The 26,271-nt window shown below is 42.1% G+C and overlaps 1 protein-coding gene across 2 annotated transcripts in view; it reads left to right on the top strand.

The window, feature by feature from the left end:
• Cep162 (centrosomal protein 162) overlaps nt 1-26,271 on the top strand; it is a 64,915-nt gene that overhangs the window by 36,735 nt on the left and 1,909 nt on the right. For both annotated transcript variants that reach the window (XR_005874802.1, XM_005073664.4), the window contains exons 17-26: nt 5-117; nt 1,607-1,712; nt 2,661-2,787; nt 4,053-4,216; nt 4,963-5,067; nt 7,130-7,342; nt 10,886-11,538; nt 13,953-14,094; nt 16,064-16,162; nt 25,409-25,543. Coding sequence is in view for 1 of the 2 variants with exons in the window: in XM_005073664.4 (XP_005073721.1) it covers nt 5-117; nt 1,607-1,712; nt 2,661-2,787; nt 4,053-4,216; nt 4,963-5,067; nt 7,130-7,342; nt 10,886-11,538; nt 13,953-14,094; nt 16,064-16,162; nt 25,409-25,543 (1,857 nt within the window). In the remaining variant the exon portion in view is untranslated. The remainder of the gene's footprint in view (nt 1-4; nt 118-1,606; nt 1,713-2,660; nt 2,788-4,052; nt 4,217-4,962; nt 5,068-7,129; nt 7,343-10,885; nt 11,539-13,952; nt 14,095-16,063; nt 16,163-25,408; nt 25,544-26,271) is intronic.

The raw sequence follows: 26,271 nt of genomic DNA, 5'->3' as shown, positions 1-26,271 counted from the left end.
AAAGGAAAATGAAAGGTTGTATAATCAAGTAAAAGATCTCCAGGAACAAAATAAGAGAAATGAAGAGCGAATGTTTAAGGAAAATCAGAATTTATTTAGTGAGTTAGCCTCTTTAAAGTAAGTTCTTTTAAATTTCTGACACTTAAATATACTTAACAATTTCTAAATATATTGTTACCATATTATTTTTTCTAGAAATGCTAAATATTTTAATGTGTTTGTTTTCATTTGTACACTGATTTCCAGTCTTGTAGCTTTACCCTGATGCTGCCAGGGAGCTCTAGAGAGTAGACCAAACATCTTCTAGGTGAGACAGAGGCTGTGGTTTGGCTAAAGCCACTTGTTCGGGGGTGGGGGACAGGTCACCTATGAGTTGTTACTATCCAGTACTCTGCACAGAACACTGGACACCAGACTGCTTACTCATACGCTACACCCTGGCCATTACCTTACTGTTGGAAGAGCAAACACCAAGCCTACAAAGTGCACACACGAGGGAGAGCACTGTCTTCCACTAGGAAATGACTATTTAATGCATTGTTCCACATAAATGTCTAATCACGCAGAATGTTACCAGAATTTTGTTGACTAGGAATGTCGTGAATGCTAACCATATTTATTAACATGCTCTCTTTTTTTAGATAGCTTATAACATGATAAGTATAGCCTTTAGCATATACTGACCTTTCATGTAAAACAGAAAAATATAGACCCTGTAGTAAACAGAAGTGACAGCTATACAGATTGGTGAGCAGTGGGAGGGAGGGAGGGAGGGAAAGAGGGGGGGGTCAGTATATCCTCAAAGCCGGCTGTGCTGATCTGCTGCTTGAGAACACTTAGATCTTCTTTCAAGATGCTTCTCATAGGGATTTCTAGCAAAGACTGGCTGAACTGGAGATGTGGCTCAGTTGATGACATCTGGGGTCAGTCCCCAGTACCACATACACTAGGCCTAGTGTACCTGCCTGTAGTCACAGCACTCTGGAGGGAGGCAGGAGGTTTGGAAGTTCAAGAACATCTTCAGTCATTTAGCAACTTAGAAACTGGCTTGGACTGTGTGTCAGATATTAGATAAATAAATATAACTTCACATTTTTACCACCTGTCTTCTAGAAAGAACTACTCCAAAATCCTAAACTAAGTGAACTTCCATGGTAAAATAATTCACTTAGATAATTTTTTAAATAATTTATCTTATATATCTATATATCTTATAGAAATTTCTTGAAAAATACCTAAAATTTGAGTCTTAGGGCCAGATATGTTTGTGGTTTTGTTTCTGTGTATAAAATTAGGCTTTGTGTATGTCAGAAAAAGAGTCAGCAACAGTGAGACCAGAAGTACACAAAAAGCTGTACAAAAACAGTACTTCATATTCTCTGAGAATTAGAAGCAAATGTTTTAAAATTTTAATTAAAACAAAAATCTTAATATTTCTGCTCTTCCAAAGTGGAAAGTATAAGTGTTTCCCTCAAATCTACTTTTCTTTAACATGTCCCTACTTTCTTCTTCAGAGTAATGCTTTTTCTCTGTGGGAATACACATAGTGTGAGTTCATTAGAGTATTTCATATTAAAAGGAGTACCTTGTTTATTTTCAAAATCAGAGAACAGATGCACAAAAATCACTTCCTGTGTCAAGCAGTTGAAAATGCAGAACCCATCAGAAACCAGAGTTTTACAGATCTGCTAGCAGAATTACGAGTGGTGCAGGTAAGCTGGATAAGGATTTAAACTACTTGAGGTTGGTAAAGTTATCATAGACACTCCAGTATGTGTAAAAAAAATATGTTAGTAATATATAAATAAAACATATTTTAGGCCAGGCACTGGTGGCACACACCTTTAATCCCAGTACCTGGGAAGCAGAGGCAAGTATACCTCTGTGAGTTGGAGACCAGCCTGATCTACCTGGCGAGCTCTAGGTCAGCTGGGGTTACAACATAGTGGGAATCTGCCTTTAAAAACAAACTGCTTTTAGATAAATAGCTAATAGGTCAGGTATTGATGAGTGCTAGTCAGTCAGGGGAAAGCTTACCTGGGAAAGACCCAGGCAAGGTCTTTGGGGCTCCTTTTGAGCAGTCATGACAGGAAGGAGCAAGCTACCTACCCAGCAGGGGGATACCTGACAGACCCTTTGGGTAGGAGTGCTCTAGGGGTAGAGGGTGTTCTAGCTACAAAGAGACCTCTGTAGCTAGTGTGAACAGGAGATTTATAGTCGTGTGCTCAGTCATGGCTGGTTATGCGGCACCCAAAGTCATGGTTAACTTAGGGTTCACTCTAAGAACCACCAGAAGCTTCTGCTGGAGGAGTGTGGCTAATCCTGCTGACTACTGTGAGAACAGGCTTAGGGGCTGAGAGGGAGAATGCTTAGATGTGAGGTTATCGCAGCAGTCCAGGCAAGGGACTTCGAAAAGAACACATTAGGATTATAGAGTAGGGATCTCCAGTGTGATGCTGCAAAGACTGGAACCAGTACTAGAGACTGTGGGAAGTTAATGGTTCAGGGGTAGAGCTCCCTCTGTTCCTTTTAGATAGAATGGGACCTGAAGTTGGGGAAACATCACAGCTGTGTTTTGATGGATTGAGAGGAGAGACTATCCCGTGATGTATTTATTGTGTTTGGAAGTAACCCACTTTTATATTCCTTCAAATATCAAGAAAGAGAAAAACCATCTAATGGAAGACATCAAAAGACTGAAGCAAGACAAACAGGCTCTTGAAGTGGACTTGGAAAAAGCGAAGAAAGAGAGGGACCAAGCCAAAGATCAGATTGCTTATGCCACAGGTTAGTGCGGCTGAGACCATTCTCTGTTCTCTGATGGTCCCAATCATGAAACCAAGTAATAGAGCCTGTAACCTGTGAAACATTTTTAAACTAGTGATAAAGTGGTATATACTTCTTATTTTAATTAGAACAGTTGCAGCATCAAGGGAGATTCAGGCATCAATTGAAATCATAGCTTCATATTGAGTCCTGTGGTGTTAGCCTGGCTGAGAGCTTCCTGAAGTCAGGGCCGAAACATGCTCTTAAGGATTTGTCACATGAACACGTAACACTGCATTATTTATAGGGATGAAAAGAAACATGGCATGGTGCCCACGAGGAAAAATTCGTGGAGACAGATAAGAATGAACAGAATTTATTTGGGGGGAAGTACAAACACCAAGAGTTTTGGAGAAGAAAGGCATTATTGGAGCCAGGCCCAGACAGTGAGATTCAGAAATAAAGGGAGGCTCGGGTAGGGCTTTCAGCACATTGCTGGGTAGAGGGAAGCTCGGGTAGGGCCTTCAGCACATTGCTGGGTAGAGGGAGGCTCGGGTAGGGCCTTCAGCACATTGCTGGGTAGAGGGAGGCTCGGGTAGGGCCTTCAGCACATTGCTGGGTAGAGGGAGGCTCGGGTAGGGCCTTCAGCACATTGCTGGGTAGAGGGAGGCTCGGGTAGGGCCTTCAGCACATTGCTGGGTAGGTGGTCCGGGCAGCAGAGGAGTGCTCTCTGCCAACGTTAATCTTCTATTTACAGCGCCTCAGCTTCTGTGTGAAAGCTGTGCAAAGAAGCCTTTCTTAACTGCATAGAAGAAAACAATGTTCCCTTCCCTTATCTCTAAAGGAGGAGGGTAAATGGTTTTTTTTTCTAAAACAAGTTCAAAAAAGTTTTCATGTAAATTTGTTGTTAACTAGGCCACTTGTAAATGTGTGCCATTTTTTTATTTAACTGTAAACATTCCTTATTTTTATTATTCCTTGAATCTATTTATTTTTTCCCCTAGAAACAACTTGATTTTCATAATGTACTAGTGGGAAAAAAATCACACATTTCTAGATAGCCATCCTTGCTATGAAATAGAAGATTTGGATTATGAACATAATCTCTTGTCTCCATTACTAAAAGATTCAACTAGACACTGATATATAGATCATTTGTTCATGCCTCTTGTTTCTTTATAATGCTTTCATTAAGTAGACATTGTTTTTCATTTAAAATATTGGGATTTTGTTATTTCCATATGTTATAAACTACTATGAGGTTACTGAGTTATTTTATTGTGTAGGTGAAAAATTATATGAAATAAAAATTTTAGAAGAAACACATAAACAAGAAGTCAGTCGTCTGCAGAAGCGGCTACAGTGGTACGCCGAGAATCAGGAGCTTCTAGACAAGGATGCGGCCCGTCTCCGAGAGGCCACTGAAGAAGCTGAGAAGCTGAAACTAGAGGTACCCTGTACCTGAGCCTCTTGCTGTGCTGTCACCCTCTGTCACTCTGTCACTGCTCCTTGCTGTTGGTATTTGTCTCCTGTGCTGGAGATGAGCCCAGGGCCTTGCACTTGCTCTGCCGTGAAACTACACCCCCGCTCCAAACCCCTTACTCTTAAAGTCTGAATTCATAGCTAGTTTGGGTTTTGGCTTGAGTTCAGATGATTAGCCTTTTTAGATAGACTGTAGATCAACGCCAGCTACTCATCATAACCTGTAGGGACCGTATGGCGTGACCCACAGAGCCCTGACTCAGCACCTGCTCTGCTCCACCCAGTGAGTTCTCCCCCAGCCACACCGTCTCCAGACTCCTCTGGCTGCCTTGTCCTTGCTTCTGCTCTTGCCTCACTCCCTTTCTTCCTTATCAAAACTCAGCTCAAGTTTCTACTCTTAGAACTCCCCCGGCCCTGCTTTCTTACTTTCACTCCATTCTGTGAGGGTGCTAGCGCCTGTCTCTCTGTAAAGGGATTTTCTTTATTTGTTGGTTTACTTAGATTATCAACCATCTGTCTCTATAAGTACGAGGACCCAGATTCTCTTGTTTTCCCGAATCTTCAGCCTCCAGTGCTGCCCCTGGACACACTTGGAACAAAGGAGTAGCTCAGTCAGTGTCTGTTGCAGAGTTGATTAATGAATTAACATTATGTATCCCCACCTTTGAACTTTCCTGTTGTTGAGAGTACACTTCTTGTCTCCCTTGTGGACAGATTGAAAAACTGAAAACTGAGTCTGGGAGCCCAGCCACTCAGCAGAGGTTACGCTCGAAGGAAAGAGCTCTGGATGCCAAAAGAATTCAGGATCTGGAGCGGCAGGTAAGCGTCCCAGAGAAATTTTGATTGAAGCACTTTTAATGTATACAAATGTATACAGACTGAATTATTCCCAATACCCTTAAAGTGCGGCAGTAAAGTGTGTAAGATGGCATGACCCAGGCTCACATCTGCAGAACGATAGGCTGAGGCTCTCAGTCGGAAGATGGAGACCTATTGATGAGAGACCTTTTACCTCCCCACTCCAGGAAACTTCTAGGAAGATGGAAGCAAAAATTTGAAATATTGGGTAGTGAGTTTTAATTCCTGCTTCTTGGGAGGCTGAGGCAGTAGGATCTCCCAAACCTAGGAATTCAGGGCAATCTCAGAAATACAGCAAAGCCTTTTCTCTTTTTTTAGATTAGATAGGTGGGAATGGAGTACAGGAAGAAAGATCCTAGAATCTGGAATAGGCTGCTAACACTTGGGAAATGTTACAAAACTCCACTGTGCACAAAGAGCATTCAGTCTCCCGGTCTCCTGGCCATCAGCCTGATCTTGCTCACCACTGACACCACAAGTGTTCATTTCAGTGTCACCATAGCAAGGAGGTGTATGAAACTCTCTGTGGAGCTTCTCGAGATGGAGAATTTTTTATTGAAGTAGTTGTGCAATAATACAGACAATTTCCTTTTATTTTTAAAACATTCTATGTAGCATTTATGTTCATAGATAAATATTAAAGTATGATTTTTCCATCCTTTGGATTACAGGAATTTTGAGTAGCTTCCTGGTATTTAAACAGACAGCTATTATTTCATCACAAGGCCAAGACTGTGATGTCATCACAGAGCTGAATGGTTTTATGAGGAAGTAAAAATTCAACTTTGTTACTTTCACAGGACCTTTTCTGGTATTAAGAGATATGACTTAGGAATTTAGTTAAAGAGTCAAGAAAAGATCAGGACAAAAGTGACTTGAAGTGTGAGAAATATTTTAAAGTGAGTATAGTGTGGGATTGTGTTTGGATTGTCTTCAGGGCTTAGGGTCTATGTTGCCCAGTATAGAAACAGCTGTCCAGAACTGGGAGGGGACAGAAACAAAGGAATCCGTCCATTAGATGATCTCCTAAAGAGAGACCATGTCACACTGGATGTGTGGGAATAAAGAAATGGTATGCTTAAGGACTTCAGGTAGTGGGGCTATGGAGATGGCTCAGTCATTGAAGTGCTTGCTATGCAAACATGTAGAGCTGAGTTCAAGCCTTAGGGCTTGTCATTCCAGCTCTGGAGGGAGTGGAAACAGAACAGAGTCTGGTGTTTACTGGGTATCTAGCCAACAAGCCCAGTCCACAAGCCCCAGTCACCAGTGAAACATCCTGTCTCCTGAGAGTCCTCCTGAGGGATAGCTGCAGTTTCTGTGCACTGGAGCAGCACTCTCTTATAGAAAAGTCTGCAAGCATGCCATTGGTTTGTAGACTGAGTGAAAGCTGCCTTTTCTGAACACTTTCAGAAGGTCATTTTAGGAGAGAGAGAGAGATGGCTTTGCAGTTCAGAGCACTCACCACTCTTGCTCAGGACCCAGATTCGATTCGCAGCGCCCATGTGGCAGCTCACAACTGTCTGTCTCCAGTCCCAGAGAATACAATGCCTTCTTCTGACCCCTGTAGGCTGCATGCACAGGGTGCTCGGAGAAAACACCCATACATGTAATTTGCTTTTCCTTTAAAGCACGATGTCTTGTGTCCTTGGAAGGGAGAGCTAGACGGGGAGGTACTTAGGACGGTCTGTGTCTGCTCTGCGGTAGTGCATTGCCTTCTCTGTGCAGTGGATACTCGGGGTGCTGTCACACGATGGGTCTGCTGTACTCCAGACAGGCTATTGCCCATAGAATGGACAGGCTGGAGGTGTGCTTTGAGTGGCTGTGAGAGATGTCTGTAAGTGGAGCAGGTTAATTAGATGGTAGAAGGTAATCTTTTGAAATAACGGTACTCCTGTGCCTTTGATCCAGCGAGGAGGCAGGATGTAAATGTCCTTGACATGATCATCTAAGCTTAGATAGTAAACTGCGTCTTCATGAAGATTTGTCAACTTACATATTACTAATGTTTACCACATTTTCGTAGGTCAAAGAAATGGAAGGGATTCTGAAGAGAAGATACCCCAACTCCTTACCTGCTTTGATACTGGCTGCCTCGGCAGCTGGTGATTCCGAAGACAGAAACACAGTGGAGTTTATGGAGAGAAGGATAAAAAAGCTAGAAGCTGATCTAGAGGGCAAAGATGAAGAAGCAAAGAAAAGCCTGCGCACCATGGAGCAGCAGTTTCAGAAAATGAAGGCGAGTGCAGGGCAGCAGCCTCACCTTAACAGCGCTGAGCACCCTTGCCACCCCATGATTCCGTCGTGTCCTCTTGAACTGTCAGCAACTCCCTCCTCCCCCTGCTCCCACCCCAATCCACTCCTCCATTTCTGTTTAGGAAAGGGCAGGTCTCCCATGAGCATCAACAAAACCTGGCATATCAAGTTGCAGTCAGACTAAGCACCTCCCCATGTATTAAGACTGAGCAAGGCAACCCAGTATGAGGAGTAGGGTCCCAAAGCCAGCAAAAGCGTCAGAGACAGCCCCTTCCCACTGTTGGGAGTCCCAGAAGAGGGCCAAGCTATGTAACTGTCAGATATATGCAGAGTGCCTAGACCAGTCCCATGCAGGCTTCCTGGCTGTCAGTTTAGTCTCTGTGAGTCCCTTTGAGCCCAGGTTAGTTGAGTCTGTGATTTTTCTTGTGGTGTCATTGACCCCCTCTGGCTCCTATAATCCTTTCTTCACATCTGCAGGATTTCCCAAACTCCACCTAATGTTTTGCTGTGGGTCTGCATCTGTTTCCATCAGTTGCTGGATAAAGCCTCTCTCATGACTATTGGTCACAGGAGATGGCCAGTTGAGGCTAGGTGTCCTCTATTGCTAGGAGTCTTAGCTGGGTTCATCCTTACAGATTCCTGGGAGATTCCCTTGCTCCAGGGTTTTACCTGGCCCCAGAATGCACCCCTTCCTTCTAGTATCTTTCAAGTTCTCTCTTCATCCCCTTCCCCCAACCTGATTGCTCATGCTCCCATCTCTACCCACCCTCAGCCCACTCACAAAATCTCCTCTAGTTCCCTCCCAGAGAGATCCAGGCATCCCCCAAGAGCCCTCCTTGTTACCTAGTCTCTCTGGATCTGTGGATTGTAGCATAGTTATTCCTTATTTTACAGCTAATATCCACTTATAAATGACTAGATACCCTGTTAGTTTTTCTTGTTATGGGTTACCTCACTCAGGATGATTTTTTCTGGTTCCACCATTTGCCTTGTTTTTACCAGCTGAGTAATACTCCATTGTATAAATGTACCACATTTTCTTTATCCATTCATTGGTTGAGGGGCATCTAGGTTGTTTTCAGGTTCTGGCTATTGTAAGTAAAGTTGCTATGAACATAGTTGAACAAGTGTCATTCTAGTATGATTGAACATCCTTTGGGTATATACCAAGAGTGCTATAGCTGGGTCTTTGGTAGATTGATTGCCAGTTTCCTGAGAAACCGCCATACTAATTGCCAAAGTGGCTGTGTAAGTTTGTGCTCCCACTACCAATGGAGGAGTGTTCCCCTTGCTCCACATCCTCTCCAGCCTGGGATGTCACTGTGTTTTTGATCTTAGCCATTCTGGCAGGCGTAAGATGGAATCTAAGGATCATTTTGATTTGCATTTCCCTGATGGCTAAGGATATTGAACATCTGCTTAAGTGTTTCTCAGCCATTTGAGATTCTTCTGCTGAGAATTCTCTGCTTAGATCTGTACCCCGTTTTTAAATTAGATTATTTGGTTTGTTGATATCTAGTTTCTTGAGTCCTTTATAATTTTTGAAATCAGCCCTCTGTCAGATGTTTGTTGGTGAAGGTCTTTTCCCATTCTGTAGGCTGCCATTTTGTCTTATTGATAGTATCCTTTGCATTATAGAAACTTTTCAGTTTCATGAGGTTCCATTTATTAATTGTTGATTTTAGTGCCTGTGTTATTGGTGTTCTTTTCAGGAAGTTGTCTCCTCTGCCAATGCATTCAAGATTATTTTACACTTTCTCTTCTATCAGGTTCAGGGTATCTGGATGTATGACAAGGTCTTTGATCTTCTTGAACTTAAGTTGTGCAGGATGATAGACATGGATCTATTTCATTCTTCTACATGCTGACATCCACTTATGCCAGTACCATTTGTTGAAGATGTTTTCTTTTTTCCATTGTATAATTTTGGCTTCTTTTGAAGATCAGATGTCCATAGGCGTGTGGGTTTACATCTAGGTCTTCAATTCAATTCCATTTACCCAATGTCTGTTTTTATGCCAATACCAAGCAGTTTTCATTACTACAGCTCTGTGGTAGAGCTTGAAGTCAGGGATGGTAATACCTCCCAAAGTTCTTTTATTGTACAGTATTTTAGCTACTCTGGGTTTTTTGTTTTTCCATATGAAATTGAGTATTGTTCTTTCAAGTTCTGCAAAGAATTGTGTTGGATCTTAATGGGGATTGCACTGAATCTGTAGATTGCTTTTGGTAAGATGGCCATTTTTACTACATTAATTCTACTGATCCATGAGCATGGGAGATCTTTCTATCTTGTGAAACCTTCAATTCTGTTCTTCAAAGATTTGAAGTTCTGTACAAGGTATCTTTATGCACCCCTGTCAGTGTTAGGGTCAGAGGAAAATAGATTAAAACACCTCTGCTGTATTTCAGAAGCAAAGGAGAAAAGCCACTGCTGCTGTTGAAATATTTCCACTGACATTCATCTAGTCGTGGATGTGGAGATGAGGCAGAGGCACCCACCTTGGAGGTGGGATGGATACTGAAGAACATCCTAACCCAGGAATTTCTTAATTCCTGAATTTTCCATTCTTCTGTGGCACAGAAATGTATCGAAGTGTTCACTCCAGCTCCATCAGGTTCCCCTTGTCCCAACTCACATCTCTGTCTTCTATATGCTTGTGCCCATACCACCACCATCCATCTTTTAAGTGGTAGTTCTGGGGTTAGACTCAGGGCTTTGTGTGCGCTAGTCAGGCACTCTACCACTGAGCTACAGCCCAGCACCATGCACATCCACATTTGTTGATACCCCTTGAACAATTTCTGTGTGATCATTAAATATCGAGACTAGATATTTAGTAACTATTTTAATCAATTAGCCACTAATTGTAAATACTAAGAGAATCAGGTATTTCTCAAACACTTCAATACCTCCAGTTACTTTATATGTTTATCCTCAGGGTATGATAAGCTTGCATGGAGAAGCAGCATCATAGGCTGACATAAATTTAATTAGCTTAACAGTATAAAGTATCAATACTATTACTTTAGTAAACCTCAACTGTTTTTTACTTTTTGAGATAGTGCCTCATTTAGCTCAGGCTGGCCTTGAACTCACTGTGTAGTCCAGACAGATCTTATACTCCTGATCCTCCTGTGTCCACCTGTTCAAGTTCTGGGGTTGCAGGCCTGTGCCACTATGCACAGCTCTTAAAAGTTTAAAATTTTAGCCGGGTGTTGGTGGCACACACCTTTAATCCCAGCACTCTACAGAGAAACCCTGTCTCAAAAAACCAAAAGAAAAAAAGTTTAAAATTTTAAATACCTGAGTGCTGCATCAGCACATGCATTATCTAATATATATGAATCACTTTTTAAATGATATAGTTATACCCTTCAGAGAATAAGACCTCAATACATCTGATTTGCAAAGAAATATGTGAGTGTTTGGATAGAGGACTCATATGTACATAGTAAAATGCAGGGTTTCTGAAATTCATGGCATGTTTAATGGGCTCTCACAGGACCTGAATTCTTTCCTCAGATCCAGTATGAACAGCGGCTGGAGGAGCAGGAGCAACTGCTCGCCCGCAGACTGAAGGAAGCTCCACAGAACCAGCGCAACAGCTCAGCCAGGCTTAAGGCACTTGAGACTGAACTTGGGGAAGTAAAGGAAGCCCATGAGGTCACTGTAAGAAAGCTAGAAGCTGAAATCGATGCTCTCAAGCATCAGAATGCTGAGTTACAACACAAGAAGAATGACAAAGAGGATCAGGAACTCCAGTCCCTAGAATTCCAGGTAGAGCAGGCACACACTAAAGCAAAGCTGGCAAGACTCAACGAAGAGCTGGCCGCAAAGGGGAGGGAGATCCAGGACCTTTCGAGAACTGTGGAGAGGCTCCAGAAGGAGCGAAGAATGATGCTGTCTAGACAGGGCCCCAGGAGCAGAGAGGAAACATCCGCCAAACGGGTGAAGAAGGAAGTTCTGCACCCCAGCAGAGGGAATGCAAACTCCTTCTCTGGAACCCTACATGCCAAACTGTACCACCCACACACCTTCACTGATTCCCATGTTTCAGAGGTTTTACAAGAAAACTGCAGATTGAGAAAAGAACTAGAGGGGTTGATTTTAGAGAGGAATAAGCTGAAGACGGATTCTGAAACAGCAATGTACCAGTTTGAAAACTCCATGAAAAGGTAAAAGGTTAAATTGTTCATAAACATGGGAACACAAACAGTTTTTTTTAATTATAAGGTGTATTTTCTCTTTAACTTGACCTTGAAACACATCTGTAACAATATAAGAAACTGTAGTTGATCAATTGCTAGAATGCTTGCTAGAGTATGTGGAACCCTGAGTTTGATCCTAACACCACAGAAACGTGGTGGGTGGTCCATCCATGTCCTCCTAGCACTCAAACCCTTGGTAGAAGCTGGAGGATCCTAAGTCCAAAGTCATTCTCAGCTGCGTGGCAAGTTCGAGGCCCGCTTGAGATACAGGCGAGTGGTCTTTAAAAACACTATGTTGTGTGTGTAGTGGGGTATGTGAAGACGGGGCTTTCAGTGAGGCTCCTCTACCTGCTAAAGCACCAGATGCCGATGAACTGAAACCTCCGTGCCAGTCCAAGCCATGTCTTTGGGGTGACTGGCAAGTTTCCTGTCTTTACTCAGAAGCCAGTTCTCTCCCCCAGGCTCCCATCCCTGTTCGTGATTGCTAAGAGCTAATTCCAACTGCCAGTCAGTTTTATCTTTATTGCTTGAGTTCATTGTCTAGAGGATAGTGCCTATAAATGTTTCCTAACAGTACATATATATGTATATGTATGTATGTATGTATATGTGTGTGTAATATATATTCTTTAAATGCTCTCATAGTCATCTGGTCATTGTTTCCTTCACTAACTCCCAACTTCCTTAAATATCAATACGAAATTTCTCTGCCTAGCATTTCATATCGCATGGCCACTCTCATTCTATTCTCTGTGCCTAACTTGCTGTGTTTCTTTGTGCCTCTTGCTCAGTTGTGTTTGAAGTTCTGCTTCTTCCACAAAACATTTCTTGGCACATCTCAGAAAATTGCTAACTCCCACCCACAACTCCTACATAAGCACTAATCATCACCCGCCTTGTAGCTCCCAAAGAACGGAAGATTGCACTGCTTTGCCTGCCCATGCCTGCTGCTACCTGCCTTCACTCAGCAGGATGGCCATGGGAGTAGCACCCACAGTGCTTATTCACTGATCCATTGACAGCAGTTGGCAACTAAGTCAGCATGGCAGCACCATATTGAAACTGGTTTCTCCAGTACTGGATCTAGTTGTTATTCTTTCCTAAAAATACTTTAAAATTCAGGCTTATTGTTTCTGGTTTCTTGTAGGAAATTTTTAAAGTTTTTGCTAGTATCAGTCCCGATTGAGGCTGTTCTTTACTTTAACTGAGTTATATTATGAGTGATTTTGGTTTTAATCCTTTTCCTAGAATGCTAACTATACTGCTTCCTTGGAGAAATAGCAAATAAGCAACTGATGCCTGTCTGTCACTTGTAGATTGCCATGTTAGTTCTTAGCAGCAGCGATTTGGAGTCACACCACTTACTTAACTGCCTGGAATGCATGTACTTTGTCACCAAGACAAACAAACCATCACATGTACCATCCAAATATGTTGGTGGGAAGTCCTATGTATATGTCAATAAAGCACTGCTGGCCAATAGGAATCTTGATAGGTGGGACTAGGAGTCCAGGAGGACTCTGGGAAGGAGAAACACAGGAGTCGAGATCTAACGCCATGGGGTAGGAAGCCCGGAAACTTCTCCGGTAAGAGACATACTTAGATTAACAATTATGGAGTAATTACTTAAGTCAGAGCTAGCCAGTAAGAAACAAGCAAGGCCAACAGCTTCATAATTAATATAGCCTCCTGTGTGTTTATTTGGGACTCATGCGGTTCTAGAACCAGGCTGGCGGGAAGGCTTCGCTCAAAGGAAAAGGCTTCTCTTTACACAAATGAAGCAGATAATTACAATAAAAGTATTTTATTCTCACAATCTATCACAGCTGTCCCTATAATCATTTACATGCCCAAATATTGGTGAGCTCCCAATAAAAACTATTAAGAATTTTAAAGACTGTGGCTATCCAAATAAGAACCCAAGTGTGAAATTTGAGTGTCCCTTAAAAGACAGAATGACTAAACATTTGCTTGAAATTCAGGCAGGTGCATTGAAACTTTGGAGTCCCTTGGAGAATATAGCTTCAGACGGAGGAGAGGGGAAAGCCCAAAGTTTAAACTCCATTTGTGCTTGACTTGATCTCAGACTGGACAGTTTCCAGATCTGCGTCCTTGGTGTGACCTCTGTGTGTCACTTTTCTTAAACTCACTACTCGTACAAAACCTGGAATGCTAGCAGTGGGTGACTACAGGAGCTCACAGCATGCTGTTGAACATACCGGTTGTGCGTGGGTGACTACAGGAGCTCACAGCATGCTGTTGAACATACCGGATGTGCAGGCAGTAGTAGCTCCCCTTTGCTGTCTCTTTCCCAGGCCTTGAATACTGGCCGGGCTGCCTGGAGAAGCCACTTTACATGTTCCCTCGTGTCTGTTCCACAGGGTCAAGGACGACGCTGCAGCACACATTGCATCACTCAAAGCGTCTCATCAGAGGGAAATGGAGAAACTCCTTTGCCAGAATGCACTAGAAAATTCCTCTTCCAAAGTAGCTGAACTGAATCGCAAAATCACAACTCAAGAGGTAGCTGGTCCTTCTTAGTTGCTAATAGTGTATTTTTAAGGCTATTGATAGAACATGATTTCATTTAGGAATGTTTTAACTTCAGTTTCTCAGGTTGATGATACAAATGGAAAATAATTATTGATTTAATTTTCATACATATAGAAGGGATACAATTGTTATATTTTTTAACATTTTACCTTAAAATTATGCCCTATAAAAAGTGTTTATACAGAATTGTCCCTACGTTTCTCAGATCTTCCTCTACATAGGCTGTCACAGATAGCTGAGGTATATGTCTAGCTGAACTTGCATGTTGACCCACCTCTGTCCACCCCAAGTCCCAATGGCAAGTGGTTACCCTCATGCATTCTTGCTGTTTGTTACCTTTCATCATGGAATGAATAATGGTTCCAATCACTGAGGCACTAGGGATAAAGTAAGGGGCAGAGACACACAGCTCAGCCAATGGGAAGCACAGCCTTCCAACAGCTGTGACGGGAATGCTCACAACCAATCAGCAGCTTCCTTCTTGGGTAACAGGTACATCTACTCAGACTATCTGAAAATAGCTACCCTGTGGCTGTTTTCTCTACTATTAGGATGAAAATAGAACATTTGTTAAAAACGGGAAAGAAAGCAGTGGTGAGTGATACTGAGTGTTTATTTTGCTCCTCATCCTTCCTGGAGGTTTTTATTTTCATAAGACAAGCTTAAGGGGAGGCCTTAAGAAATCACTACCATCTCTCCCATCCGTAACCACTTTCCACCATTATAATTACAAATGAATCCTTTGTTGGGGAATTTTTTTCTTTTTTTAGTAAAAGCTCATGTTTTTATTGTCACCTCCCAGTTCAAAATGCTTGCCTCTCTTTCTAGCCAGCATCCTCTTAGATCTGCGGTCGGGCTCAACACACTCACATCTCAGCACAATTTTCTTTGTAGTTTTAGCCTTTTGTGGAAAATACGCTTAGTCCACCCACCATCGCCACTGTTTCCTGTCATAGCACCGCTTTCCCAGGGCATACAAAGAATCCTTGCCCTTGTACTGTGCCATTTTGTGGGGTTGGTGCCTGCCACATTTCTTGCAGAACATCTGATGGGTCTTAGGAACATTCACCATGTTGGTGGGAGCAATAAAGGCACAGAAAGAAGCAGGAAAATTTAAATAGAGACAGGTTAAATATTTTTTAAATCGTTGTGAATTATCAAATGTGAGAATGTTATGGTACCTTTTGAGAAGTGCCCTATTACAAAGAGGTAAATGTTGAAGCATGTGGGGATTCTAGTGTAAGGAATTCTGGACAATCCTCATAATGTAGTAAGTAGTGTTTTAAATGCTTTTCTAAAGTATTCTTCAGAGTACCACCCAATGTAGCCCTGTAGATCCTAGCCAGGTGTCAGAAGGCAGCTGGCATTGCACCGAGTGATTTCCAGGGATAGTCTGGGACAGGTTTCGAACAGTGTTGTTCTAATACCATAGTAACGCAGATATCATCTCAGTAACTCAGTCTTCCTGAGATGATAAATGTGATAGAGTTGCATGGAAGTCAGTGGCACCTGCTCATTAGAACAGTGATGGTAGCATGTCACAGAGAAGAGAGCCAGGCTTTCCACACGTTCTTAGAATGCCTGATGGAAATCTGTTCGTGGACTCCAAATTCCTTTGTCTAAAATTATGATGTGACATTTTTAGTTCAGAGATTATGAGTAATATCTTTATTTAATAACCAAGTAGCCTTCTTAATCACAAAGTATGAAGATAATACTGTCTTCTTCCAAACTTTGATTTACAGAGGTTTACTTCTAAAGGCTTTTTTCAGTCTTGAGTTGGCTTATATTATTTACATAGTACTCAAGGGAGAGCCTTATTAACCAAATCCTTCTCCCACGTAAGCACTGACCCTGCTCAGCGTCCTAGCTCAGACAAGATCAGGCACATTCATGGATATGTGGCTGTACACTAACCCTACTTGTCATCTTTCCCTAGGTACTTATAAAACATTTCCAAGGTCAAGTTAATGAGCTGCAGGGTAAACAAGAATCCCTTGCAGTTTCTCAAGTTCGAGAAGAAATCCTACAGAAACAAGTAAGAAATAACAGAAATACTGGACTAAATAAGTTTTTCTCAGGGATTTCAATTATGTTAATTTTTCTATCCATATAGAAAAATCGTTAGTAACTTAATGTAAAGTCTGCATCCTAAAAAGTAATCAGTCTAGAAATCTGTTTTAATGTGACTTATTCAATCAACCTTCATGTCTTTAACTGGTAAGTCTTGTAGCTTGTATATAGTACAGGATTTCTGAGCATATATGCTAACAGTGTGGCCCCTTCAAAATCCAAATATCCTTCTCAAAATGGCTGAGACATCAAAGACCTGTTGTATACCCAGTTGGTGAGAATGGTATTTATGGGACATTGTTTCAAGTTACTGAGTAATGTAGGCGGACTCCAGTCAGACCTATAGATGCAGTCACAGCTATTCCTGGGTGGGACTTTGGCAGCACCAACCAAGCAACAAAGACAGAGAAGCCAAAGGCCCCTAGTGGACTCAGAGCCAGCAGAGAGAGGGGATGCTGCTTGGTGGTCTGTCCCCAACCCTCTAGTAAACTGTCTGACACAGGCAACATTTATCTCTCTAGCTAACAGAAACTAGTGTTCTCATTAGCCACAAAAGCCAAGCTGTCAGAACAGAGAAAAGAGGGGGAAATGTCTCCATTTGTAAAAACTGTTTACTGCCCAGTCCTTACCCTGGCTTGAACAGCAAGGCTTGTAAGACCTGGTGTGTGCTCCACCTGTGTGTCTCTTCCAGCAGATAGCAAAAAGACAATGAAAACAGTGACCTCTCTGGGAGCCTCAGGATCTACAGCTGAGGAACCCGCGCAATTAAATCTGTAAGAGACAGTTATTAAGAACCAAGTTTTACATTTTGTTTCCTCCTGATAACTAGAATTTGTAAAGGAGGGGGCAAGAAAAGACTACACCTTCCTCTCTCGTCTGGGAGCCAGTCTTGTGGCTCATGCCTGTAATCCTAGCATTCTGTAGACTGAGGCACGAGTTTGAGGCCAGCCCAGGTGAAGGCCAGAGAGAGACAGAGACAGGTAGATGTGAAAGAACTGGTTTTAGTGGAACCTCTGCTATCCTGGCTGCTGCCACTTTCCCTAGGACCCCACCCATAGGTTCCAGGAAGAGTTGAGTTGCCCAGAAAGCGCTGAATCCCTAGAAATTATCAAGGACAATAATGGTACTCAGCTCTGTGAGTTCTTAGTTGGGACAGGCTCCTGTAACAAACGACAGATTAATTAGATTTGAGAAAAGCAAATGAGTGGATTGACATTCACAGTGCTCACCAAGCAGGAGAAAACTCAGTAGAAAGTGACTGTGCAGTGGCTTAGAATTCTGCTTTCAGCAAAGAACAGGAAACCTACGTGGACCAGTAAGACACAGTAAAGCCAGGGTTTCAAAGGCAGAGAACTATGGGAAGGAATAAATGGGAGAAAACTTTTGGAGTGAGATTTTATTTCAGATTCATCAGGTGTCTTCTTCTCTGGGCTGATAGGAGCCAAACTTAATTGCCTTTAGACAGAAAATGAGGCACAGAAAGCTTGTCCAATTTGCTGTGTCATAGTTACCAGGGGGGCACACTGACAGTCATGCTGTGCCTCCAGCAGCAATATCATTAGACACAGGCTCCTATGGAAAACTACCACTGCTCATTGACCCAAGGTCCCACTGGTTCTAGGAAGATTAAAAATGGTAATAATTATATATTTTTTTCATTTCAGTGCTCATGATGCACACAGACCCTTGTTAGCCTTAATCACTAAGCTTACAGGCTCTCACAGAATTGAAATAAAGCTTTTAAAACAAGCAGAGACAGGAAATAGTATGTTCATGTTTGCAAGGCCAAAAAAACAAGGTCAATGTTAACCAAGTTATAATCTTGTTAAAAGCATACCTGAGACTTGATAATTTATCAAAAAGCATTTTTAATTCAAACATCCAAGAACATCACATCAGCATTGGATGGGGGCCTCTATACTGCATCATCCCATGGTAGAGGATAGAGGGACAGGAGACTGCATGTTTGTCCTGAGCCTTTTTATCTGAAATGCTTTCAAGTCACATGGGTCTTTAAGGTCATACCTGCTGCAAAGGGGTGCAGTTTTTTTCAGCCTCTACTACATCGTCTGTCAATCTCTGCAAACTCAGGCACATAACTGGCTCCTCTCTTGGGATTTATGGTACTCTTCACAAAAGAAGGCTCATCATTCATGAGGGAGCAGCCATTATGGATCTTCAGTGACTACTCAAGTCTTCAGCTCACTTATTTCCTTGCACCTGAGTTATAGAGGAAGGACTTGAATATCTATCCAGACTCCTAAAGACAGATGCAGGGCTGACTGCAAATGTCACCACAGTGGAAAAGTCTATAATCACCTCATAGAAACCAAGCTGGGCGTGGTGATGCATGTTCGTGATCCCTCTTAGAAGCCACACTGGGTATGATGATACATGAGTGTAACCCCAGTACTTGTAATCCTCCATCTGGGCTGTCCAAGGTCCGAGCTGGCCTGTACAACATTTGAGATTCTGTCTGAATAAAGACAAAAAAGGGAAAAGCAAGAAATAAGCAACTGACTGAGCCTGGGGTCTCTTAAGGCCTACTGCTTAAAAAACAAAGAAACTGCAGAATCTTGCTGTACTTGCTGTAACTTATTGTAGATATTCTGGAGCTAGTTGTCACTTCCCAAGCAAGCAGCGGAAGGGAGTGGGGCTTATGGTAAGATCTGTACGAATATCCTTAGCTGTGTTACTCCATCTCTGTCACTGTAGCAGCACCTGAGACAGCCAGCTAATAAGGAGAAAAATTAGTATTGAAGTCTCATCCAGGATCAGTTGGCACAGATGCTTAGAGAAGTTTGAAGTCCACACATCATGAGAGATCATGTGTTAAAGCAGTATGAAGTCCATACGTGATAGAAGATCATGTATTATAACAGTATGAAGTTCACACATCATGAGAGATCATGTGTTAGAGCAGAGCCTCAAAACTGTGTCATTACCCATGAGACCTAAGGAACAGTTCTATGTTAGTAGTGCCACACACCTCAGCATCACTCATGCTCATCCTTCCGTGCCTGAATATGATGGCTAATCTTCAGTGTCAGTCCCATTGGATTTGGAGGCACGCTATAGGCCTACCTGTCTGGGGAGATGTTTTCAGAGAGGCTTAACTGTGAAGGCAACTCCCACCTTAAATGTGGGCAGCACCATCTGCTAGGCTGAGGTCTGGACTGAAATAAGAGGAAAAGAAGGAGGCTAGATGAGTCTGCATATGCATCTCTCTCTGCTTCCTGCCTCAGGTACAGTGTGGTCGGGGGCCTCGCTCCTGCTGCCAGAGGAGGAGCTGCAAGAACCATAGATCTGGACGGTCCCACACTTTACCTGAGGGAAGCTCCTGTTGACATCCTGTGGCTGCAGCTACTTGTCCTATAATCCTTGTCATGTGCTCTCACCAGAAGACCTGAGGCTGATTCTGTCCCCCATCCTGAACCACAGAGACAAGACCCTAGTGCCATTACCACTCACCTGTGGGAAATAAAAACATACAACTTTGGAAGCCTGCCTCCAAACAGCACAGGAAGTTCATATCTGTCAATAATTACAACTCCTTTCATGAGTCTGTATTCTAGACTGTGGAGGTGTTCATGGACAATGCTGACACTGTCACTGCCAAGGACATCTCAGAGACTGCACTGTAAGCTCATCTACAACAGAAACCAAAGCATCTACCCTACTGACACTTTATGTCATATCTGAGAAAAAAAAGGAAAAAACTTCCCTATTAAAAACTACTTCCAAAATTGGGGTAAACAGCTACAGTAGGTACAGCACCATCAATTCTAGCACAAAAGAAACATGAAATTGTATACCTCTAAAGAAACTAATTCTCCAGAAACCCCATTTTGAAGGAAATTTATGAAATGTCTGAGAAAGAATTCAAACTAATGATTGTAAGGAAATTCATGTAAGAGAATATAAGAAATCAGATCAAAAGTGAGAACAGTTCCAATTGTAAATGAAAATTTGTCAAAGAAATAGAGACCGCAAATGAAAGAGGAGGAAGTCTATGAAGCCAGGGGCACCATTAAGTAAACCAATGTTTGCATGGTGGGAATTGTAAGAGAAGAAAAAGACAGAGGCATTGAAAGTCCATTTGACAAAATATTCAACTGTGTCCCAAATCTTCCAAGAGAATGAACATTCCTATATAAGTTCAAAGGACCCCAATTAAATTCAATAACAGAGACCATCACTGGGACACATTACAGTTGGTGTATTAAAAGTGCAAGGCAGGAGCCGGGAGGTGGTGGCACACGCTTTTAGTCCCAGCACTCAGGAGGCAGAGGCAAGCGGATTTCTGTGAGTTCAAGACCAGCCTGATCTACAAGAGCTAGTTCCAGGACAGCCTCCAAAGTCACAGAGAAACCCTGTCTCCAAACCTCCCCCGCCAAAAAAAGTGCAAGGCAGGAAATTCTAAAATTCTGAATTCTCTAGGAGGAAAGCATCAAATTACATTTAAAAGGAGGCCTAGTAGATAAGAGTCCATATTTCTGGTGAACTCTTACAGGCAGAAAGAGAACAGCATGATTGCTGAAAGAACAAAAATAATCAAATATACTAAGCAAAGATACGCTTTAAAACAAAAAGAACAATGGAAAATATGCAAAATGTGGAAAATGAACAACTTTCTCCCAAATGGCACATTGGAATGTGAAAGTGAACACACAACATGAGAGTCTGCAACCACAGGAGAGCACTGAGAGCTTGTACAGCAAATGTATACATCCGAAGGAAAACATGCAAAACCAAGACAAAACTTTTACCTAGGCTAGCCAAGAAAAGTAATATCAAAGACAAAAAGGGAGACATTTTTACTGATCTGAATCAGTTACAAGGGATCATAAGAAATGGCTATGCACAATTACATGGAAAACTGGTAAGCCCAGAAGAAATAGATAACATCCCACATGCAAGTATACCAAAATTCAATCAAGAAGTAGGAAATACAGCAGAACAACAAATAGTAATACAATTGGAGAAGTAATTCAGTCTGCTGTCTAAAGTCTAGAACCCAGTGACCCAGATTTCTACAGAAAGTTTATTACAAAAATTATCCCAGTTATTTTTTTTAAATAATCCAAGAAACTGAAATGAAAAGAACTCTGATAAACTTGTTATGAGGCTACCATTACCATGACAGGAAACCAAAGACAAAACATGAAAACTGCAGACCTGTATCTGTACTGAATGTAAATTCAGAAATTTTCAACAAAAATGCTAGCAAACTGAATTCAAGAGCACATCACAGTGCTCATTCCCTGTGATCAACTGAAACTCCTACCAGAGACTCAAGAATGGTTAGGATTGATACAAAACAGTAAACATGATAAAACACCCCATGTAGAATGAAAGTATGTCCTTTAAAGTCTGCAACAACAAAAGATAGCCACTGTCACTGTCTTATTTAGTAATATAATCTTGGCAAAAGAAACCAAAGGCATTCAGATGAAAAAGGCAGTGATCTATATTTGCAAATAGTGTGACATATGTTGAAAAGCCTAGTCTCCATTTAAAAAAGAAACTACTAAGTGATTTAAAGGAAATTAGAAAAATTTCAGGACACAAAAATCAGCATACAGCGGGTGGTGGTGGTGGTGGCGCATGCTTTTAATCCCAGCACTTGGGAGGCAGAAGCAGGCAGATCTCTGTGAGTTCGAGGCCAGCCTGGTCTACAAGAGCTAGTTCCAGAACAGGCTCCAAAGCCAAAGCCACAGAGAAACCCTGTCTTGAAAAACCAAAGGAAAAAAAGATCAGTGTACAAGGACTAGAAGGATGGATCTGCAGTTAAGAGCACTGGCTGTTCCTGCAGACCTGAGTTCAAATCCCAGCACCCACATGGTGGCTCATAATTAATTAATTGTAACTCCACTCCCACTGACAGGATCTGGGTGCAACATCCTCTTGTGGTATTGAAATAACTATTAAGATAAATAAGGCTCTGTTGATACTATTTAATACCTACTGAACATGGATTTAGTACTAATATTAGATGGTAGAAATTAGAAGCTATAAAATCAGCTGTAGCCCCACAATGTATTTTGCTCCAGCTTCTCATATTCACACAGGCAGGGGTGCAAACAGTATAGAGGTACAGTCATTTTTGTGTGGGTGCATATGATTTTTAAAAGTTTAAGTCTTTTTTACCTAATAGTATATTTGTGTTTTCCCTTTTTAATTTAAATTAGAAACAAGCTTCTTTTACATGTCAGTCCCAGCTCCCTCTCCCTCCCCTCCTCCCCTGTCCCACACCAACCCTCTATCTCATCCCCTTTCTGCTCCCCAGGGAGGGTGAGGCCTTCCATGGGGGATCTTCCAAGTCTGTCACATCATTTGGAGCAGGGCCTAGGCCCTCCCCCGTGTGTCTAAGCTGAGAGAGTATCCCTCTATATGGATTGGGCTCCCAAAGTTCATTCATATATAGGAATAAATACTGATCCTCTGCCAGAGGACCCATAGATTAAACAGACCTCCAAACTGACATCCTCGTTCAGGGGGTCTGGAACAGTCCTGTGCTGGTTTCCCAGCTATCAGTCTGGGGTCCATGAGCTCCCCCTTGTTCAGGTCAACTGTTTCTGTGGGTTTCACCAGCCTGGTCTTGACACCTTTGCTCATCACTTCTCTCTTTCTGCAACTGGGTTCCAGGAGTTCAGCTCAGTGTTTAGATGTGGGTGTCTGCTTCTGCTTCCATCAGCCATAGGATGAAGGCTCTAGGATGGCATCTAAGGTAGTCATCAATCTCATTATAGGAGAAGGGCATTTAAGGTAGCCTCTTGACTATTGCTTAGATTGTTAGTTGGGGGTCAACCTTGTAGATCTCTGGACATTTCCCTAGTGCCAGATTTCTCTTTAAACCTTTAATGACTCCCTCTATTAAGGTATCTCTTTTCTTGCTCTCCTCTATTCTTCCCCGACTCGATCTTCCTTCTCTCTCCTGTCCTCCTCTCCCCTCCTCTTTTCCCCTTCTCTTTCTTCTAATTCCCTCTCCCCTTCCCCTATGCCCCCAATTAGCTCAAGGGCTCTTGTCCCTTTCCCCTTCTCCAGGGGACCATGTATATCTGTCTCTTTTAGGGTCCTCCTTGTTTCCCAGCTTCTCTGGCAGTGTAGATTGTAGGCTAGTACTCCTTTGCTCTGTGTCTAAAATCCATATATGAGTGAGTACATACCATTTTTGTCTTTTTGTGACTGGATTACCCCACACAGGATGGTTTTTCTAGTTGCATACATTTGCCTGCGAATTCCAAGATTCTGTTGCTTTTTTTCTGCTGAGTAGTACTCCATTGTGTAAATGTACTGCATTTTCTCTATCCATTCTTTAGTTAAGGGGTTGCTTCCACCCATCCTCGTCGTGTGTAGCTTCCTAAGAGTATATTTAAATAGATTTTTTTCTGCCAATATATAGTTCCATTAGCTGTTTCTTACACCATTTAACAAGATTGACAATTCTAGACACAAGTATGTATTGTTTAGTCTGAATGGACTATGCTAAGGACATGGATTAAATTATTTGATTCTAATCATAACCAAGGAGTAGTTACTGCTTTTTCCATTATGAAAGTAAAGTTTTTATCAAGAAAATGAAATAACTTTACCATTGTTCCCAGCCAGCACACAGAAAGAAATGCTAGCGTTGGACCCATCAGTAGCAGAAAAAAAACCTAGGTTCTAGAAATACTGAGAACAAAGTAGTTGGGAAAGTCCTGCTCTTGTGTCCCTTTACATTTTGTGGAATCACAGTAAACAAATATAAATGTAATAAGCTGAGGCTGGTATCTAGAAAGTTCTTAGCACTAATTCACAGTGGTTTGTCCATTAAGACTTCTTTAAGACTCAAGCCAGTGGCATCTGCCTTCGGAATCCCGCCACCCACCTCTTAGGAGTTTTCTTCCCACCCTACAGACACTTGGCCATGTTAGAATTCTCATATACTTGTTGGCTTCAAAAGACCAGGAATGCTCTACAGGTGTTGCAGAAGTCAGCAATGACTTAGAATGACAGAATCATTTTCCACCCATGAAAAGTTTATGCAGAGCTGCTGATGTAGCTCAGAGGTACAGCATATACCAGTATCCATGCAAACCTGATTTCATTCCTCAGGACTCACTCCCAAAAATAAGTCTACAGAAATTGAAATGTTCGACTATTCTGTATGTGATTGTAACGCCAACAGCTTTCTGTTCAATCATCATGCCTGGGTTTTTTTCCAAATAACTTTTAGTAATCATTGTATAGTGTATACTACCTTCATACCCAGTAGTTAGGCATTCCCTAAGTTCTCCGCAAACCACCCCAGCTCAAGACCACATGTTTCTGTGGTGGCTGTGATATCATCAGAATATTTCTCATTTAAAACAGTTTGGTTGCCTCTGGTTTAATATACTTTTGTATTCGCCTTTTTTCATACTAATTTAGGTAAGGTTGAAGAGTAGTATTGTTATTATTAGATAGTGGGTATTTTATACAAAACATGATTGAATGTGTTAATGTATCCATCTTCATTTTCTTACTATTGCCTTTAATATAGCAATTAGTGGACTCAGATCTCTGATAGAATTTACTATATGATGGAAAAATGCAGTTAATTGCTTCACTAGCCCTCATATAGAAAGAAGCCTCTCAAAGCTCCTCCATGTTATTCCTAGTGCTGTAACAATAGCTCCATTTTCATTGTGGTAAGAAAACGGAGGGGCTGCAGTGATTAAGCCCATGAGGGTGCCATTCACTCTGTGCACCCTGGGGTCCCAAAAGAGTAGTCAACCAAGAAAGACGCCTCTCCACCTGCCTCTGCTCCATTCCGTATCTGGAGAGCAAAGTACTAAAATTACAAAGTCAAATAGGGTCATGAGAGAATTACAGATAAATGTCTGCGTTCTTCCCGTGCATTGAACACTGCATGGCTGAGCTGTACTTTTAATCCTGAACACAGTTACTAATACCTTGAAACCGAGAAAAGAGCCCACCTCACTTGAACCCATACAGTCCTGGAAGGACGTGGTCCAGACATCTGGAGCCAATCAGACTGTGAGGTCAGCTCAGCTAGAGTGACTCTTCACCTCTTGGACACGAGAGTGGAAGCTATGAATTTCTAGATGAATCCAGGGTACCACTTGAGAAATGTATACAAATATTCTTGATTTTTCAAGATTATCTATTTGCAAATAATTGTTTCCTTGTGATTGTGGTTTTTCCATTCCTACTTCAACTATAGATTACAAAGCTCTTGGAAGAATTGAAAGAAGCCAAAGAAAACCACACACCAGAGATGAAACATTTCATGGGCTTAGAAAGGAAGATCGAGCAGATGGAAATGAGACACAAGCAGAGAGAGCAGGAGCTCCAGCAGGTGCATAATTAAATAAGGAGTAGGGTGTGCGCTGCTGCAGTGCTTACTCTAAGCACAGCTGCTCTGCAGCGCTTTCCTCTATGCCCGGCTGCTCTGCAGCGCTTTCCTCTATGCACGGCTGCTCTGCAGCACTTTCCTCTATGCCCAGCTGCTCTGCAGCGCTTTCCTCTATGCCCGGCTGCTCTGCAGCGCTTTCCTCTAAACACCTACTGCTGCTGTCACTTTTACCTACCAAGCCTCCTACCCATGTTCCCATGCACTTTTCTTTCTGTAGTTTATGTGTATGGATATGTTGTCTACATGTATGTCTGCACTCCAGAAAAGGCATCGGATCCCATGGGACTACAGTTTTAGACCATTGTGAGCCGCCGTGTGGATGCTGGGAATTGAACCCAGGACCTCTGGAAGAGCAGCCTGTGCTCTTAACCGGAGTCAGCTCTCCAGCAACCACTACCCCCACTACCATTGACTTTAATTCCTTAAAATTAGTTTTGAAGGAAAAGACTTAAAATCTCAAATACTTTAATATTGATTTTCCTTATATTTTAAAACAAAACTTATATCATGTCCTTAAGCACTGAGGGTGCCTAATAAGTTTTATGTTTATTCCCCTGGGAACAATATTCCATATTCAAATCATTTCACATATTTATAAAATGTATATTAGTAAGATGGTCACTGATGTATTACATACCTAGCACTGGAGCAGGTTTACTGCATTTGAAGGG

Source organism: Mesocricetus auratus, unplaced genomic scaffold (genome assembly GCF_017639785.1).
Source record: "Mesocricetus auratus isolate SY011 unplaced genomic scaffold, BCM_Maur_2.0 Super-Scaffold_100691, whole genome shotgun sequence".
NCBI classification, from domain to species: Eukaryota; Metazoa; Chordata; class Mammalia; order Rodentia; family Cricetidae; genus Mesocricetus; species Mesocricetus auratus.
The sequence above is the reverse complement of the archived record's forward strand: the minus strand, read 5'-3'. Positions and strand labels throughout refer to the sequence as shown.